Consider the following 16,545-nt stretch of genomic DNA (forward strand, 5'->3'; position numbering starts at 1 on the left):
AAGTGGTTCTGAGACCTGACCTTCGTTTTAGACCTAAAGTCTCCACTCAATTTCATACCTCACAGGACATTGTCCAGCCTATCTTTTTTCCTGACCCTTCCGATAACTCTGAAAGGGCCTTACATTCCTTGGATGTGAGAAGGGCTATTTTATTTTACCTCCAATGTACGTCACAGTTTAGGAGTGCCAAACAACTGTTTGTGTGCTATTATGGGCCCAGGAAGGGAAAAGCTGCTACAGCTCAGTCACTTTCTCGCTGGGTTACTCAGACTGTTAGAGCTTGCTACTCGCATGCTAAGTTACCTTGCCCTTTGGAAGTAAAAGCTCATTCCACCAGAGCACAAGCTGCCTCGGCGGCCTTCTTTAGGGGTGTGTCCTTGCAAGACATCTGCAGGGCTGCAACGTGGTCGTTTCCTGACACATTTGCTAAGCATTATGCACTAGATGTGTGTGAAAGGAAAGAGGCTGCTGTTGGTCAAGCAGTACTTCAGTCTCTTTTTCAGTGGGAACACATGCCCGCCTCCTGGGTAAGTGGCTTGTGAGTCTCCCATGTGGGGCTGCACAGAAGATGGACAGTGAAAACAGAGTTGCGCTTACTGTAACTACTGTTCATTGACGTCTTCTGTGCAGACACACAACCCTCTCTCCTACCCCGCTGTGTTCTTCCAGATAATGTGAAGGCTTCGGCGGCAAAGGAGAAACTGAGGGGAAGGGGGCGATGTCGCCCAATGTCGCTCGCACGTGAAGCGGCCGCACATGTGCATTGGATCGGACGTGCGCCCCCTAGTGGACGTTAGCTAGTAAAGGAAAATCCGGTCTGCAGGCCTGCGCAGGCGCAGTCCCATGTGTGTCTGCACAGAAGACGTCAATGAACCGTAGTTACGGTAAGCGCAACTCTGTTTTCTTTGCCCAATCAATAAAGAACACACAAACTGAAGTACAATTGAGGGGGATAACTATAGGCCTTCACTGCTTATACGCAAGGAAGAATAATACAATTATGAAGGATGAAAAGCCCCTTGAACTGAAGGATGAAAATTACTATTACAATTACAATTACGAAGTATGAAAAGCGCCTTGAACTTTGGGGCTCAGACTGAATTACAAGGGGTTTTGTACCCTTGGATTAATTAGCAATTGGCATTTTCATTGGTCAACCTTAATGAATGTGCAAATGACCTAGCAAGAGTACATTGGCCGATTCCATTTTGGTCGTAATTAGTTATGCCCATTCACAAATTAACAATATATATCATTTCAAATGAACACATTCTTCTTCCCTTGGCACCTTGGAGCCAACAAAGTTCCTTCTCAGAGGATATGTAACATTCTCCAAGGACACATCGAGTGCCTGTTTATCAATTCCCAGTCCTTTGCAATTGTTAAACAAACAAACAACCATTGTAAATCTAGCCATATGCCTACGTAGGAGTGATCTCTTTTTTTCTACGCTGCTTTGATTCTATCCATGCACCCCAATCTTGGCACCCCAGTGTCATGAGCAAGTGTCTAAAGGCCTTGAGTCTTCCATTGATATCGAAGTTAGCTGGATCTCTCTGTTCAGCCCTGTCATCCGAGTGGAATCTGTAATCTTTATGGCCAGGCCATTACAACCCCCCTTGCATTCCACTGGCTTCCTAGTTGTTTCACTTCCCCACATCTCCCCTGCACCAGAGCATATGATTCCTCTATTTCTGAAATCCTTAGGCTAGCTCTGTATTATTTCTACAAATAATCTATCTTAGAACTTTGGGGCTCAGACTGAATGACAAGGGGTTTTGTACCCTTGGATTTTGTACCCTTCTTCCCTGGGCACCTCGGCTTCAATGAAGTTCCTTCTCAGAGGATATGTAACATTCTCCAAGGACACATCAAGTGCCTGTTTATCAATTCCCAGTCCTTTGCAATCGTTAAACAAACAAACAACCATTGTAAATCTAGCCATATGCCTACGTAGGAGTGATCTCTTTTTTTCTACACTGCTTTGATTCTATCCATGCACCCTAATATAAACCAAATCGTTTTATATGCTTATTTTGTTTTCCCAGCCTCACTACAATGAAAATGCAAGTGTATAATTCTAGATGGCTTGGATTAGACGGATGAAAGATTGAGAGAAGACTGGTGCAAAAATGTCTTTTTATAATGATATATAGCAATGGTCACTTATCTTTCTGCTCTTTTCCTCTGTCCTTTTCCTCTGTTCTGTTCCTGGAATGACTAAGGGATTAACACCCTCGGCTTAAAATCTAAGGGATGGAAAATGTGACTTAAAATGATGTAAACATAATATATTTTTAAAAAATTGTAAGAAATGAGATAAGAAATGGAATAAGTAGATAAAAGAACAATGAAATCAAATAATGCTTGGAGAGATCTAAAGGGAAAGTTGAAGATATAAAGGGGGGGAGAAAAGAAAAAGGGCGATATTCGGTTACTCAATCGCTTTTTTTAATGGATTGATGGTTATATAGAAAATTTTTTGAAATATTGATTACACAATGAAGGTCTTGCACACAAATCTGTTACTGAAATGTTTTTATAATTCCCTTTCCAATTATAAAAACCAATAAAAAATAATTTACAAAGAAAAAAATGAAATCAGACTCAGATTACAACAGTCTGAAACAAAGCATTAAGAGAGATGCCCCAAAGTAGCTCCAGACTACACTCATGTGAACCCAGTTCTTGTCTTTCAAACCCCCAGCAGAGAACAGTGAGGAATATGATTTTGCCCTCTGGCAGAGGAATGCGGGGGGAAAAAATTAAAGGGCAAGTTGGAGCGGCCGCCAGGTAGGCCAAGAGCCCTGAGAGATGCGGGTGAGGAGTTGGCCCGCAAGGGAGGCAGGAGGACCTCTTCCTTTAAGGGGAACAGAAGGTTCAGAACTGCTGCTCTTTCTGCTGTGGGTAGAACTGAAGCTGGTGGCAGCTCATCTCTGAAAAGACAAGGGGACCACAGGTCCCAGAAGACCACACTAACAATATAGAAATTTATTGTTCAAAGTGTTAGTGCAAAGTGACATTTTACCCAATAATTTATAATCTACTCCATGCACAGGTATTCAGACCCAATTCTCAATAGTCCCCATCATTTAACACATCCTCTTCAACAAGTATCTTCACTAAATAGGCACTTCTCTTCCTTACAAGCATCATAAAGCGCAACAATGTGAAACGGGCTGTTACAACTGCTGTCGCTGTGCTTGCCAACTGCCCAGGAGACCTATATTCCATTCCTGTCTCCCATGGGGATTTCTTTGTCATCCTCCAATGACGGCTTTTGCCTACAGAAGAAGAAACAACAGATTTCATATTGGACATTGCATCATATGAATTCAGTACTCTTGTTGCCTGTCATCATTTAGGAATTGGAACTGTTATATTGGACTATTGAGCATTGGGTCTGAATACCTATGCATGGAGTAGATTATAAGTTATTGGGGGAAAAAATTCACTTTGCACTAGCACTTTGAAGAACAAAATTCTATATTGTTAGTGTGGTCTTCTGGGACCAGTGGTCCCCTTGTATTTTCAGATGGTTGAGACCAGTTGTTACGACCTGTACTTTCTTTGGGGTAGATTTTTCTTTTAATCTTCCCCTTACACCCTCTGGGTAGTTTGCTGCCACTAGGAATATATTATTCCAAAATATTTTACTCAAATTTCCCCTTTGATAACATGTTTAAGCGTCAGGCTCCTTCGTGGTTCTATGTGGCCCTGAGGATATGAATGGGATATAGCAATGACAGCTACAATGGGATATAACAAAACAAAATAAATGTTTACTTTTCAAGAAGCGTATTGGTTTCATAAAAGTAGTTCTTAGTTCTTAAAGTTACTTCCTATAAACTCATTCACACAGATCTCTTCTAAGGCTTCACACACAGTTAGCCTCCTTCACTAGACTCAATAGTTCTCACAAATACTTCAAATATAGGCAGCACACAGCTAGCCTCTCTTTCTCTGACTCTCATTCACAGAAATATGAAACCTGCTCAGGCAGCACACAGCTGGCCTCTCTTTCCCTGACTGAGTGTCCTTTCACAAACATGCTCAGTTCAGGTTCCACACAGGTTATATTTCTCTCATAAAACACTTCAACATATTCAGGCAGCACACAGCTAGCCTGCTTTCTTCTGACTGAAACCTTTCTGTCTGCCCTGTCAGTCTCAAACTGCATTCACTCCGCCCACACTCTCAGTCATCAACCAATCATATCACTCATTCTTCCCTCTCTCACCCCCACTCTTCACCTAGCTCAAACCAAGCATTTGAAGATACATGCACACATTTACTTGGAATCATTACACCAGTCCTTTTGATTGTTTTGTTGGCAGTTCATCTCTGCCGTCAGGGATTTTTCTAGAAACAATCAGGAGCTCAACAAGGTTCAGGGTTGTCAGTCTAAACTAAAATTGATACCTCCCCCCCACCCCACCATTCTCCGTTCCTTTCAGCTGGAGAACCAAGTTTTATTCTCCAATGAGAGGCGCTGGGCTGAACCCTTCCAGAGATATTCTCTCTTGATCTCCATGGAAGGGAAAGGAGAGAAGTACGGGTGTATTACAAAATGTTTTTTTAATGTTTAAACCTTTTTTAAGTGTGTGCACATGCCAAACCTTTCTTTTCTTTCATTCCCAACAGCAGTTCATTTAGTCAATTCCTTAAAATTCAAGCTCTCCAACCCTCCCCACCCCCACCTGTATTAATGCCTGGTTTCTTTTTTCATTCAGGAGGAAGTCTGTCAGAGCCTACATATGAAACAAAAGAATATCCAGCAACAGAAAAAGAAGAGACTTATCCAGATGTGAATGAGAACCTTCCATACTGCAATATCCTAAGGAATGAGGAGTGGAAAGGGAGGAGTAATTCCAGTCACTTAAAGGGTGGTGACTCTCATGAAGCTCCATTAATTACAGAAACATACAAAGGAGAAAACCAGAATAAAGGCCCTGCATGTGAAGAAAATTTTCCTGAAAATTCGTATATCAATATGAATTGCCATCAAAGAACCCAAACCAGGGAGAAAAAATATAAACACTTGGAGTGTGGGAAAGGCTTCAGTGAGAGTGGAAGTCTTACTGTCCATGAAAGAATTCACACAGGGGAGAAACCATATAAATGCCTGGAGTGTGGAAAAAGCTTCATTCGGAGTAACCACCTTTCATCCCATCAAAGAACTCACACAGGGGAGAAACCATATAAATGCCTGGAGTGTGGTAAAAGCTTTACTGACCGGGGAAAACTTACTGTCCATCAAAGAATTCACTCAGGAGAGAAACCATATAAATGCCTGGAGTGTGGAAAAGGCTTCAGTGAGAGTGGAAGTCTTACTGTCCATCGAAGAATTCACACAGGGGAGAAACCATATACATGCCTGGAGTGTGGAAAAGGCTTCAGTGAGAGTGGAAGTCTTACTGTCCATCAAAGAATTCACACAGGGGAGAAACCATATAAATGCCTGGAATGTGGAAAAAGCTTCAGTCGGAGTAAGAACCTTTCTTCCCACCAAAGAACTCACACAGGGGAGAAACCATATAAATGCCTGGAGTGTGGAAAAGGCTTCAGTGAGAGTGGAAGTCTTACTGTCCATCGAAGAATTCACACAGGGGAGAAACCATATAAATGCATGGAGTGTGGAAAAAGCTTCAGTGAGAGTGGAAATCTTACTGTCCATCAAAGAATTCACACGGGGGAGAAACCATATAAATGCCTCGAGTGTGGGAAAAGCTTCAGTCGGAAGGGAGGTCTTATTGCCCATCAAAGAATTTGCACAGGGGAGAAACCATATAAATGCTTGGAATGTGGAAAAAGCTTCAGTCGGAATTCCAAACTTACTTGCCACCAAAGAATTCACACAGGGGAGAAACCATATAAATGCCTGGAGTGTGGAAAAGGCTTCAGTCGGAGTAACCACCTTTCTTCCCACCAAAGAATTCACACAGGGGAGAAACCGTATAAATGCCTGGAGTGTGGAAAAGGCTTTAGTGAGAGTGGAAATCTTACGGTCCATCAAAGTATTCACACAGGGGAGAAACCATATAAGTGTCTGGAGTGTGGAAAAAGCTTCAGTCGGAATTCCAAACTTACTTCCCACCAAAGAATTCACACAGGGGAGAAACCATATAAATGCCTGGAGTGTGGAAAAGGCTTCAGTCGGAGTGACCACCTTTCGTCCCATCAAAGAATTCACACAGGGGACAAACCATATAAATGCCTGGAATGTGGAAAAGCCTTTACTGACAGTAGAAATCTTACTGTCCATCAAAGAATTCACACGGGGGAGAAACCATATAAATGCCTGGAGTGTGGAAAAAGCTTCAGTCAGGGTCACCACCTTTCTTCCCACCAAAGAATTCACACAGGGGAGAAACCATACGTACAGTAATTTCACTGGTGTGAGGCACAAAACTCTTGGCATCTGTCTAAGTTGCTGGCATCTTTCAGAGGTTGACCCTGCTTTACAAATGCTCTACTTTTAAAGCACAGGCACAGTATGATTTTCCCTCCTCTCCAGACATGAGAGTCAATCAAACTCTTACTACATACTGAGCAGGCATTATACTTATGAGCTATATCCCTGTTGCTGGTGCTCAAGGGGAGACTCCTTTCTACCCACTTCCTTGGCCCACTGAAATTCCGGGATCTCTTGAGTCTAAGCAGCAGTTAGTGCTGGTTTTTCCCACTTTAGTCCAAGGACTAAAAGTGATTCACAAACATTACTTCCTCAGATAGAGGATTTACTGGCTGACCCTCACTGGTCCAAAGCCAGACTCCAACTCCCTTTCACTTGTCCGTCTGCTCCAACTGTCAGCCCCTCAACATTCCATCCCCAACTGCCATTTCAGCCTCGCAACATGGGGGGGGGGCGGGGTATGTCAATCATACTCTTATTGTCTGTCAATTCAACTTTTGAAGCTGAATCCATCACACCATATAAATGCCTCAAGTGTGGAAAAAGCTTTAGTTGGAATGACAACCTTACTTCCCATCACAGAAATCGCACAGAGGAAAAAACATACTAATGTCTAGAGTGTGGGCAAAGTTTCAAGCAGAGTTTGCACCTTACTTGCCATAAAGAAATTCATACAGGAGAGAAAAATGTAAAAATGCCTGGAGTGTGAAAAAAGCTTTCATCTTAGTGGACATTTGAATTACCATCAAAGAATTCATTCAAGGCAAAATCATATAAATGCCAACACTGTGTGGAAAGCTTCAGTCTCAGTTCAAAGAATACATTGCCACCTTTGGATAAGGAAACTTAAAAGGGGAACAGTTTCACCACCCATTCCAAAGTGCCCTCTCTTGTGCTTCAAACCAGAAAGCCGAAAAGTGAGGAGACAGAGGCCAGCTCCAGTATGACAAACTGTCCTCTTGGATGTAGAGCCTGGAGAAGCAGCAACTGTATCCTTTTCAAAATCCAGTACTATTTCTGGCCCTGGAACTGGCCACCTCCCACCCCTGGACCACAAGGGCTTTGGCATTATTTCTTTTCTTTTTTTAAACTTTTATTGCAGTTAAACCATTACAACATACAAACGTACACATATAAACCGAAACATTAACAAGTACAAAACTATTGTGATACAGGAGGGAGTTAAGCACATACAGTTGAAAGCTATGTAGTACAACAAAACTTATAAGCTATAATGTAAAGCTTCTAGAGCGAGTAATTGTTTGAAGTATTTTTGATCTAGGCTGGATATTATTTTTATCAACATATTCAAAAAATGGAAGCCATTTTTCCATGAACTTGGAATCTGCAGGAAACTGTTCAGCTATATAAAGGTCATTATGGGTTTTTTTCCATTATGAAATGATTCCATACTTTTTCAAACCATGAATCTACAGAGGGTGCATGATCTTTCTTCCAGACCAACGCTATCTCATTTTTTGCTACTATGAAAAGAGTTGCAATCAATTCTCTTCTAATCATAGGTATTGCTAAGTCTTCCCACTGATCTAAAAAAATGATTTTGGGATCCAAAGGGACTTCATATCCTGTAATTGTTCTGATTGATTCAATCACTTTTTCCCAATAACTTTTTATAAAAGGGCAGCCCCACCAACAATGGGCAAACGTACCCGTCTCTCCACAATTTTTCCAGCATTGTGGGGAAGCTCATGGATATATATAGGATAGTCTCTTAGGCGTAAGATACCACCTGTGAATAATCTTAAATGTTTGCAGCTTAGTTAGGGTAACATTTGATCTAAATATAGCTGAAGTCCAAATCTTATTCCATGTCTCAAGAGATTAATCTACATTGCAATCTTTGGCCCAGCTGGATTGACAAAGAATTTGCTTTTTGTTCAGTGTGTTCAGTAATGTAGTGTAAAGTATGGAAATCATTCCTTTTTTTTGAACTGTATAAGATCGTAATATCATTTCAAATTCCGTTAGGGGAGTTTTCATTATTGATTTTATGCCTATTTGTTCCATCATATTTTTAATCTGTAAGTATCTAAACCATAACAGTTTTTGCATTAATTTGTCTTCTATTTCTGATTTCTCCATCAGGCCTGAGTTTGTAGCTATGTCGATTAATCTTGTTATCTTAGCCTGTTGAAATATGTTTATGAAATCTGATTCTTGACCTGGAGGAAACCAAGACTGATTAACAAATGAGGAGAATCTGGATTTTTCTGGAATGAGTTTAGCTTAAATTTGTCCCATATCTGCAAAATTGCTAATAAAAACGTATTTTTGTTAATGCTTTTGGGTCTATTTATTTGTTTGTTCCATATTAAATCACTGAAGGAGAATTTGTCCAATTGAGTATTGGAAAGGGTGATCCATTCTGCTGTAGTTTCCACAGAGATGAGTTGGAGTAAGTTTAGAAGTCTAATTGCTGCTTGATATAAATTAAGATCTGGATAATTAAAACCTCCGTCTCTAGATTTTCGTCTGAACGTGGAATATGAAATTCTTGGATGCTTATTTTGCCATAAGAAACTATTGATCATTGTTTGCCATTGAGTAATTAGCGTTATGGGAATTGTTACTGGGATTGCTCTGAAAACGAAAAGAAACTTAGGTAATATAAATGATTTTATTAGATGGAATCTATCGAACCAGTTAAGTTTTAGTTTATTCCAATTGATGATTTCTGCTTTAATTTGGTTTGCTATTCTTTGGTGATTCAATTTGATGAGGTCGTTTAATTTGGAAGTAATATTAATGCCGAGGTAAGTTAGATGATTTGAGGCCCATTGATATTTATACTGTTTACAAATTATGTTTTCAGTACTTTTAGACAGATTGATAGGAAGAATTTGTGATTTTGATTAACAACCAGGCCAGATATAGCACCAAATTCAGTTAACAAGGGGTGGAGATGTATCATTGAGGTTGTTGGGTTAGTTAAGTAAATTAGCATGTCATCAGCGAAAAGTGAGATTTTGAAAGAACTATCTTTGATAGGGATTCCAAGTATATTTTCATTTTCCCTTAAAGCTATTGCGAAGGGTTCCAAAGCTATAGCAAAAAGCATGGGAGATAGCGGACAGCCCTGTCTAGTGCCTCTATTGATTACAATTTTTTCTGAACGTAGACCATTAAGTCTAATGTTAGCTGTAGGTTGCGAATATATAGCTCCAATAGTGTTTAAGAATTTCTCACCAAAGCCTAGAAATTGAAGGGTGCTACATAAGTATTTTTTCTCAACCGAATTGAATGCTTTTTGGATATCTAAAAATAGGAACAATGCTTCAGTCCTGTTGTTTTTGCAATACTCAATCAAATTTAACGTTTTATAAATATTGTCTGTAATTTCTCTTTTGGGTATAAAACCTGCCTGATTGTTATGGATATAATTGCTTATGAATGAGTTTAAACGTCGAACCAAAATTGATGTAAATAATTTATAATCATGATTGAGAAGTGATATTGGTCTGTATGAATCAGCTTTTGTTGGGTCTTTTCCTTGTTTATGTATAACCACTATATCGGCCATGTTCCAGGTAGGGGGTAATTTACATTCATCCAAAACTAAATTGCAAGTATTAGTTAGATGTTGAGCTAGCAATGTGGCATATTTTTTTATAGAACTCCGATGGGTATCCATCAGGTCCCGTGGCTTTGTTATTTTTGGCTAACTTAATTGCTTCTAGGGTTTCCTGTAAGGAGATAGGTTTTTCTAAAATTAATCTATGGTTCTCTTCCAATTTCTTTACATTTTTAAGTGAGTGTAGAAAATCCATAATCTTAGTTTGTTTGGGGTTTATTGATGAATACAAATTCGTGTAAAATTCTCTAAATACTTGCAAAATTGATTTGGAATCATGGCAATTTACTTTATTTTCATCTTGAAGTAGGTGAATGTTATTTTTCAAATTCTTCTGTTTTATTTTATTCGATAGAGTTCTTAGGGCTTTTGGAGTATTAAACCAATATCTTTGCTTAGACTTAATTAAACTTCTATGTACACTGTTACTGTCAAGCGTTTCTAAAATTTTACGTTGGGCAGTTAATATTTGGTACGTTTTTTTGCTTCCTGTCAATTTATGCTCTTCCTCCAAACTTTTAATGGACTCTGCTAAATCCTGTCTATATTTTAATTTTTCTTTGTTTATATTCGCTGAAAGCGCTATAATATGTCCTCTTGATACTGTCTTAATCGTATCCCAAAGTATATTAGCCTTTATTTCTTCAGAGTTATTATCAGCTATGGCTCTTTCTAGGATTCTTTCTATTTCTTTAGCTGCTTGGTGATTATAGAGTAAATGTTTCGGCAAACACCATTGTTTGGAGCTGTTTTTGTGTTTCTGATGCTATTAATACATTGACCCAGGAGTGATCAGAGATTAGGCACGATCCAATTTGGGAATCAATCGCTTGCTCAAGCATTGATTCAGAAACTAAAATAAAGTCAATCCTGGTATATGAGTTGTGCCTTTGAGAGTAATAAGTATAATCCTTTTCCCCTACGTGTAGATGTCTCCATATGTCAATAAGGTTATGTCTTTTTAAGATGGGTGGCAACTTTGTCTTCCTATTTTTTTGAGTGGTTCTTTTCTCAAAGTGTGTTCTGTCCCATTTGTAATCCATTATGTAGTTTAGGTCCCCCCCTACTATAAAATGACCGTCCTGAAATTTCTCCAGTTTTCCTAGTGTTTCTTCTATGAAATTTAATTGTTGATTATTAGGGGCATAAATGGATGCGAAGGTGTAGTTTTGTTCTTGAATTAAACCTTTAACAAAAATGAATCTTCCTTTAGGATCTTTGAGGGTTTTTTATGTTGAAATAGAAGATCCTTTGTAAATAGTATTGCCACCCCCCTCGATTTTGAATTACCTGCTGCATAGTATTGTGAATGAATCCAGCTTGCCTTTAAAATATCTGTATCATTATTTTTAGCATGAGTTTCCTGTAGAAAAATTACCTGAGATTTAGTTTTGGCCAACAATGAAATAACTCTTCTCCGCTTTATAGGGTTTCCCAAACCTCTTACATTCAGAGTGGTCATTTTAAATTTAGAAGCCATGATTTGATATATATAATTCTGCTTCTCTTATATAACACAAGTTCCAATCTACTACAATAATATCAAAAAGCAAAAGGCATACAATTTGGCACTTTATTTTAATTCCACTCTCTTATTTCACAAACACTTATAACTAATCCCTATATCCTATCTATGAGTTTTTTTTGTTTGTTTTTTTGTTTTGTTTTCGTTTTTGGGCTTTGGCATTATTTCTTAAATCTTTGCACTTTCATATCTCTATAATGTGGCTTTGTAACAATGCTGCAGTGGGTTCTCTGAATTCCTGGAGGTAAGAATTCAGAGCATCCATAGTTCCTGGTATAACAATATGCCAATAAGAAAATGCTTGTGGCCAGAGCCAACAAAAAACGCATGTGAAAAAAAATAAGGTTGAGGCATTTTCTATTTGATGGAATTTATAACTTCAAGAGCAGACATATGCAGAGTATGTTCTAGGTGTCTAGCTGACAAGTTAATGTGGAATGGATCCACAGAGAGGCAAGTTCAAGGGAAGGAGCTGCCCTCCTCCATGCAGATTCAAGTACATCTAAGCCAAGTCTGAAGGTTGACCAAGGTTGCTCCTCCAGGAGGTCGTTCACAGGCTGGTTGTGTTGTTGGTTGGAGGGGATGGGGGTCTCTCCCCTCTTGCCAGGAGCCCCTGATGGCTAGATGATGAGCTGAAGGCCAAGGTCCCATTGGCTCTTGCCTTTCGGTTCATGCCTCTGGCCCAAATGGCATGTTAAAAACAAAGATTTTATCCCATCTGCTAAAATGGGATAAAATTCAATTATCACAGTTGGGAAGAATAGCTACAATTAAAATGAATGTCTTACCTAGACATTCCTATTCCTATTTCAGACAATTCCTGTGTTGAGAACAGAGACGGCATTTAAGCAATGGCAGAGGGATATATTGAGATTCATATGGCAGGGCAAAAAGCCAAGGGTTAAATTTAAGGTCCTACAGAACACAAAAGAGGAGGTTTGGGCCTCCCAGATTTGAGATTATATTTTGCAGCTGTTTGGTTTGGATGAAGAAATGGATATTGTTAAAAAATAGAAGATTACTGGACCTGGAGGGGCATGATCTAAAATTTGGGTGCCATGGATATCTATGGTATGACAAAGTTAAAGCCAACGCAGAGTTTAATAATCATTATGTAATCCTGAGATTATGGAATAAATACGAATTTAGGTTTTGTTCGAAAATACCTCTCTGGCTGTCATCGCAAGAAGCTCATTTTAGAAGGGAAATGGTTAGTCCACCTAAATGGTTAACTTATCAGGATTTACTGGAATTCTCTCAGGACCAATAAAAATTAAATCAAGAGTGGCAGTGCCCTAAAATCAAAACATTCTGGGGGGAGATTTTAAAGCAAATAAAATGAATAACAAACTATGACATACCCTTAGAGCCTCAATTAATTTTTTAAAATCTATGGCAAGGGGTAAAAGTGCCAACACCTCAACGAGATCTAATTAATAACCTACTTGCTATAGCAAAATCATCACTAGCATATTTTTGGAAAAATCAGTCTCCACCATCCTTAAACCACTGGTACTCCAGAGTGTGGGACCAGCTCATTATAGATAAAATAACAGACAATTTATTGGCTAATTCCTCTACATCTAACTACTATGAAAAATGGTGGTCTTCTTTAGATTTTATTGACAAAACCGAAACACTCCCCCCAACCATCTTTATCAAGATATATTGAAAGTCTAGCACTACAAACTAAACTATCTATACCAATATATTGTGAATTTTTTTTTGTGGTGTGTGAACTACAAATTACAGTAAACAAGTGTTTTAAATGTTTTTCTTCGAAACCTGCAATCTTGTATAACCACTATATTACTCCATGTATTTGCTATTTAATGTTTATTGTTATTGTCTCCGTTCTATAATTAATAAAAGTTGCTGAATTAAAAAAAAAATTAAATCAAGAGAGGACTTAGCAACAGAAGGGCACGCCTGTCAGTGGTTTCCATGTATGCAAATTTTGGAGCGATTCAAACTAGACAAGAGTCATTATGACTTTGAGAAATCTAAAAATGAATTTGAGCAGGCCGATATGAAATAAAAATGGACTTTCTAAGCTAGTTCTTTGCTATTGGGCCGGCTGTCGGACATGGTTGCTGGTCCTAACCGTTGCTTTGTGGGATGAGAGTGGAAAACGTGGTGTTGAGTCCTGCTTGGACTTTGCAGCTTGACTTTACAAGGTGACATCTGTTTTATCAGGCAGGAGATACTTCTCAGTAAATTAGGGATTGTTCTCAACTAATCCTTGCTGTTTTATTTATCCTATCTTTGCACACTTCCTATATATGTCATCTTTTGGTACCATTCTTAAGAAATATGTGAATCTTGTGTGGTGATACTGAGTTTTGGGCTCCAATGTGAATTCAGCATCTTGGCCTATTGGCCCAGCTCTCATTGACCTGTTTTAGAGGGACTCAGCAAGCAAGTGGTCTACCTTGCAGGGCTGACAGCTTGATTAACACCTGGTATGGATGGAGACTTTATTTCCTCATTTTCTGAGTTTAAGAAATTGGGTGCAGAAATCTACCCTGGAGTGCAAAGGTCTCTTCCCTACAAAGTGTGTGTGTGTGTGTGTGTGTGTTTTGTAAAGAAACCCTGTTTCCAGCTATCTCCATACACTTATACACACACTCCCAACTGAATGTACTTTTAAAGAAAAAGGCTTTTTGCATTAGAAACTGGGAAGCAGGACTAATGAAATCAAGCCCCATCACTTTGGAAAGGCATCGCTGCCTGTATTGTCTGGCACATGGGATGCAATCCCTGATAATTAATATAAGCTGGGTGCTATGCTCTGTGACAGCTTGGCACCCCCAGTTCAAGTCTTCCCTTGTTCCCAAAATGATGGCCCCAGGAATGACTCAGTCTCATACTTTCAGTTAACTGCTGGCATTCTGAAAGGACTTTCTGTTCTAGCTACTTTTACTTGTTGCCTCAACCAGACATTTTGCTAAAAGGTTTTCTGTGTGATTTTCTAGTGTGTGTGTTTAAGCACAATTACTTGTATGTTTATGATTGATTGTGATAATTCTTTGATACGGTTAATAAGAGTTGAGCAGTAAGTTCATAGTTTTAGTTGTACACATGGTTTTGTTCCAAACATGCTGTACACATCCTAACAAGTTGTACACATGCTGTTCCTAACAAAAGTGAAGGCCACCTCCCCCCCCCGGGAAGCACCCCCATCCCTTTGATTCTTTCCCTGCAAAACAGGTCATCCCAAACTGTACTTAGAAGTTAGCCCTTTGGGCTAACTGCGACTCTCAGAGGCCATGGAGCTAAGACATCCTAATGAGCCTGGATGCAGCAGCTTCTCCCCTCAACACGAGTATCTGTGCTCAGCGATAACCCTGAAAGCAACGCTGGGCAGGAGCCCTGTTTTCCGGTCACCTCCATGACTTCTCAGCCGGACTGAGGTTGCAGGAGAGAGAGAGAGAGAGAGAGAGAGAGAGGCCTGGCTTCATATCAAACTGAGACACTAAGATCAGTCTGCAGGAATGGAAAAGGCACAGGCAGGAAGGGGGCCAGGGGGGGTCCCCTGGGGGTCTGGAACTCCCTTGACAACAGTTCTATTCTTTGGCTTCCTCGAGGTCATCGTTACAATTTTGGCCATGTGTAAAGATCAGCATTTGATGGGAAATAATTTTCAAGAACTGTCAAGGAAACTGCTTTGCAATTCAGAGCCCCATGCGCTGGTTAAGACAAAATCACCAGCCATCTCCTGGCCTTTGGTAAGTCAAGAAAGCCAATCAGGTCTGTGTGCAAACAGGCTTGAGCTGGTCATCTGCTAGGTGAACTAGTCATGTCCATACACGGAATTCCCTCTGCCTGCCACGCCCATAGATTTCAAACCTCCCAATCAGATCCAAAGTTTCTAGCCTGGAACCAATCCCATCCCAGGAGAGACGCTGCCTTCCTCTCCATGCAGAGAGAGGAGAAGCAAAGCCAGCCCTCAACCCCCAAACTTTTGCAGCCGGTTCCTGGGTCCTGCCTGCTATCCCAGCCCCACAGCTGGGCTACCCTGGCTGGAATCGCTTCGTCTCTCTGGGCCTCCCACGGACTGCAAGAGACTTCCAGCACCCGGGATCCGGGCTTCTCCTCCTGATTGCTGCACGGAGAAGGAAAGGTACATCTTGGCTCGCCATCTTTAATCTATCTCCCTGATTTTCCAGTTCACCCTGCACAGCACAGAGAGGGGGAGCAGTCTGCTTCTCTCTGCTTATTAGAAAGACTAGACACTCACTTCTCTTCTGTCTTCTCCCCCATTCAGCCCCCCCCCCCGTCCATATTGACACTTTTTGAGTGTAGAGATAACTGAAGCTGCAGTTGGTCTTGGGATAGTTTTGGTTGATATTTTCTGGTATTGTTTGGAAATGTGATAGTTGCTTGTCCTTTTTTGCTCGCAAGAAAATTTCCTTCCTCCCTTTTCTACTAATGTGCCCAATCCCCCATCCGCTATAATAAACTGCCCGTTCCTTTTTAAAGTATTAAAATCTGTTTCCCTTGTCCTTTCCCCGCTGAATCCCCCTCCTCAAAGCCACCTCAACAGGCAGAGATCCCTCTTCCCTCTCCCTGCCCGCCTCAATAGGCAAGTTCACATGTTTGCAGGGCTGTGGTAACAAACTGTGGTAACAAACCCACCCCTGGGGAACGGGGTTGGTGTCAAGCCCCATTTCAATAAATGTATAAAAGGGAACAAAGACAGTAAAGTGCAATACTACTTACGTTAAACTAAATAAATAGGAGTAAGGGAAATTAAATGTGGAGTAAGTAATACATGGAAAGATAAATTTAGGCCTTTCTTTCACTTATTTCCTATATACCCCACCTTTCTCTCCAATGAGGAGCCACAGTGGCTTATGTAATCCTTTCCATTATATCCTCACAACAACCTTGTGAGGTAGGTTCGGTTGAGTGCATCTGACTGGCCCAAGGTGACTCACCCCTGTTCGCTGAGGGAATAATTGCTCTAGGGTTGAGACAGTCGTGCGTCAGTAAATGTTGCTGTTGCTTGTT

The 16,545-nt window shown here is 40.2% G+C and overlaps 1 protein-coding gene across 1 annotated transcript in view; it reads left to right on the plus strand.

The window, feature by feature from the left end:
• LOC129327909 (zinc finger protein 721-like) overlaps nucleotides 1–16,545 on the plus strand; it is a 36,465-nt gene that overhangs the window by 3,755 nt on the left and 16,165 nt on the right. Inside the window, exon 2 of the mRNA XM_054976656.1 lies at nucleotides 4,920–6,317. Coding sequence (XP_054832631.1) covers nucleotides 4,920–6,317 — 1,398 coding nt within the window. The remainder of the gene's footprint in view (nucleotides 1–4,919; nucleotides 6,318–16,545) is intronic.

The sequence above is a fragment of the Eublepharis macularius genome, chromosome 4 (genome assembly GCF_028583425.1).
Source record: "Eublepharis macularius isolate TG4126 chromosome 4, MPM_Emac_v1.0, whole genome shotgun sequence".
NCBI lineage: Eukaryota > Metazoa > Chordata > Lepidosauria > Squamata > Eublepharidae > Eublepharis > Eublepharis macularius.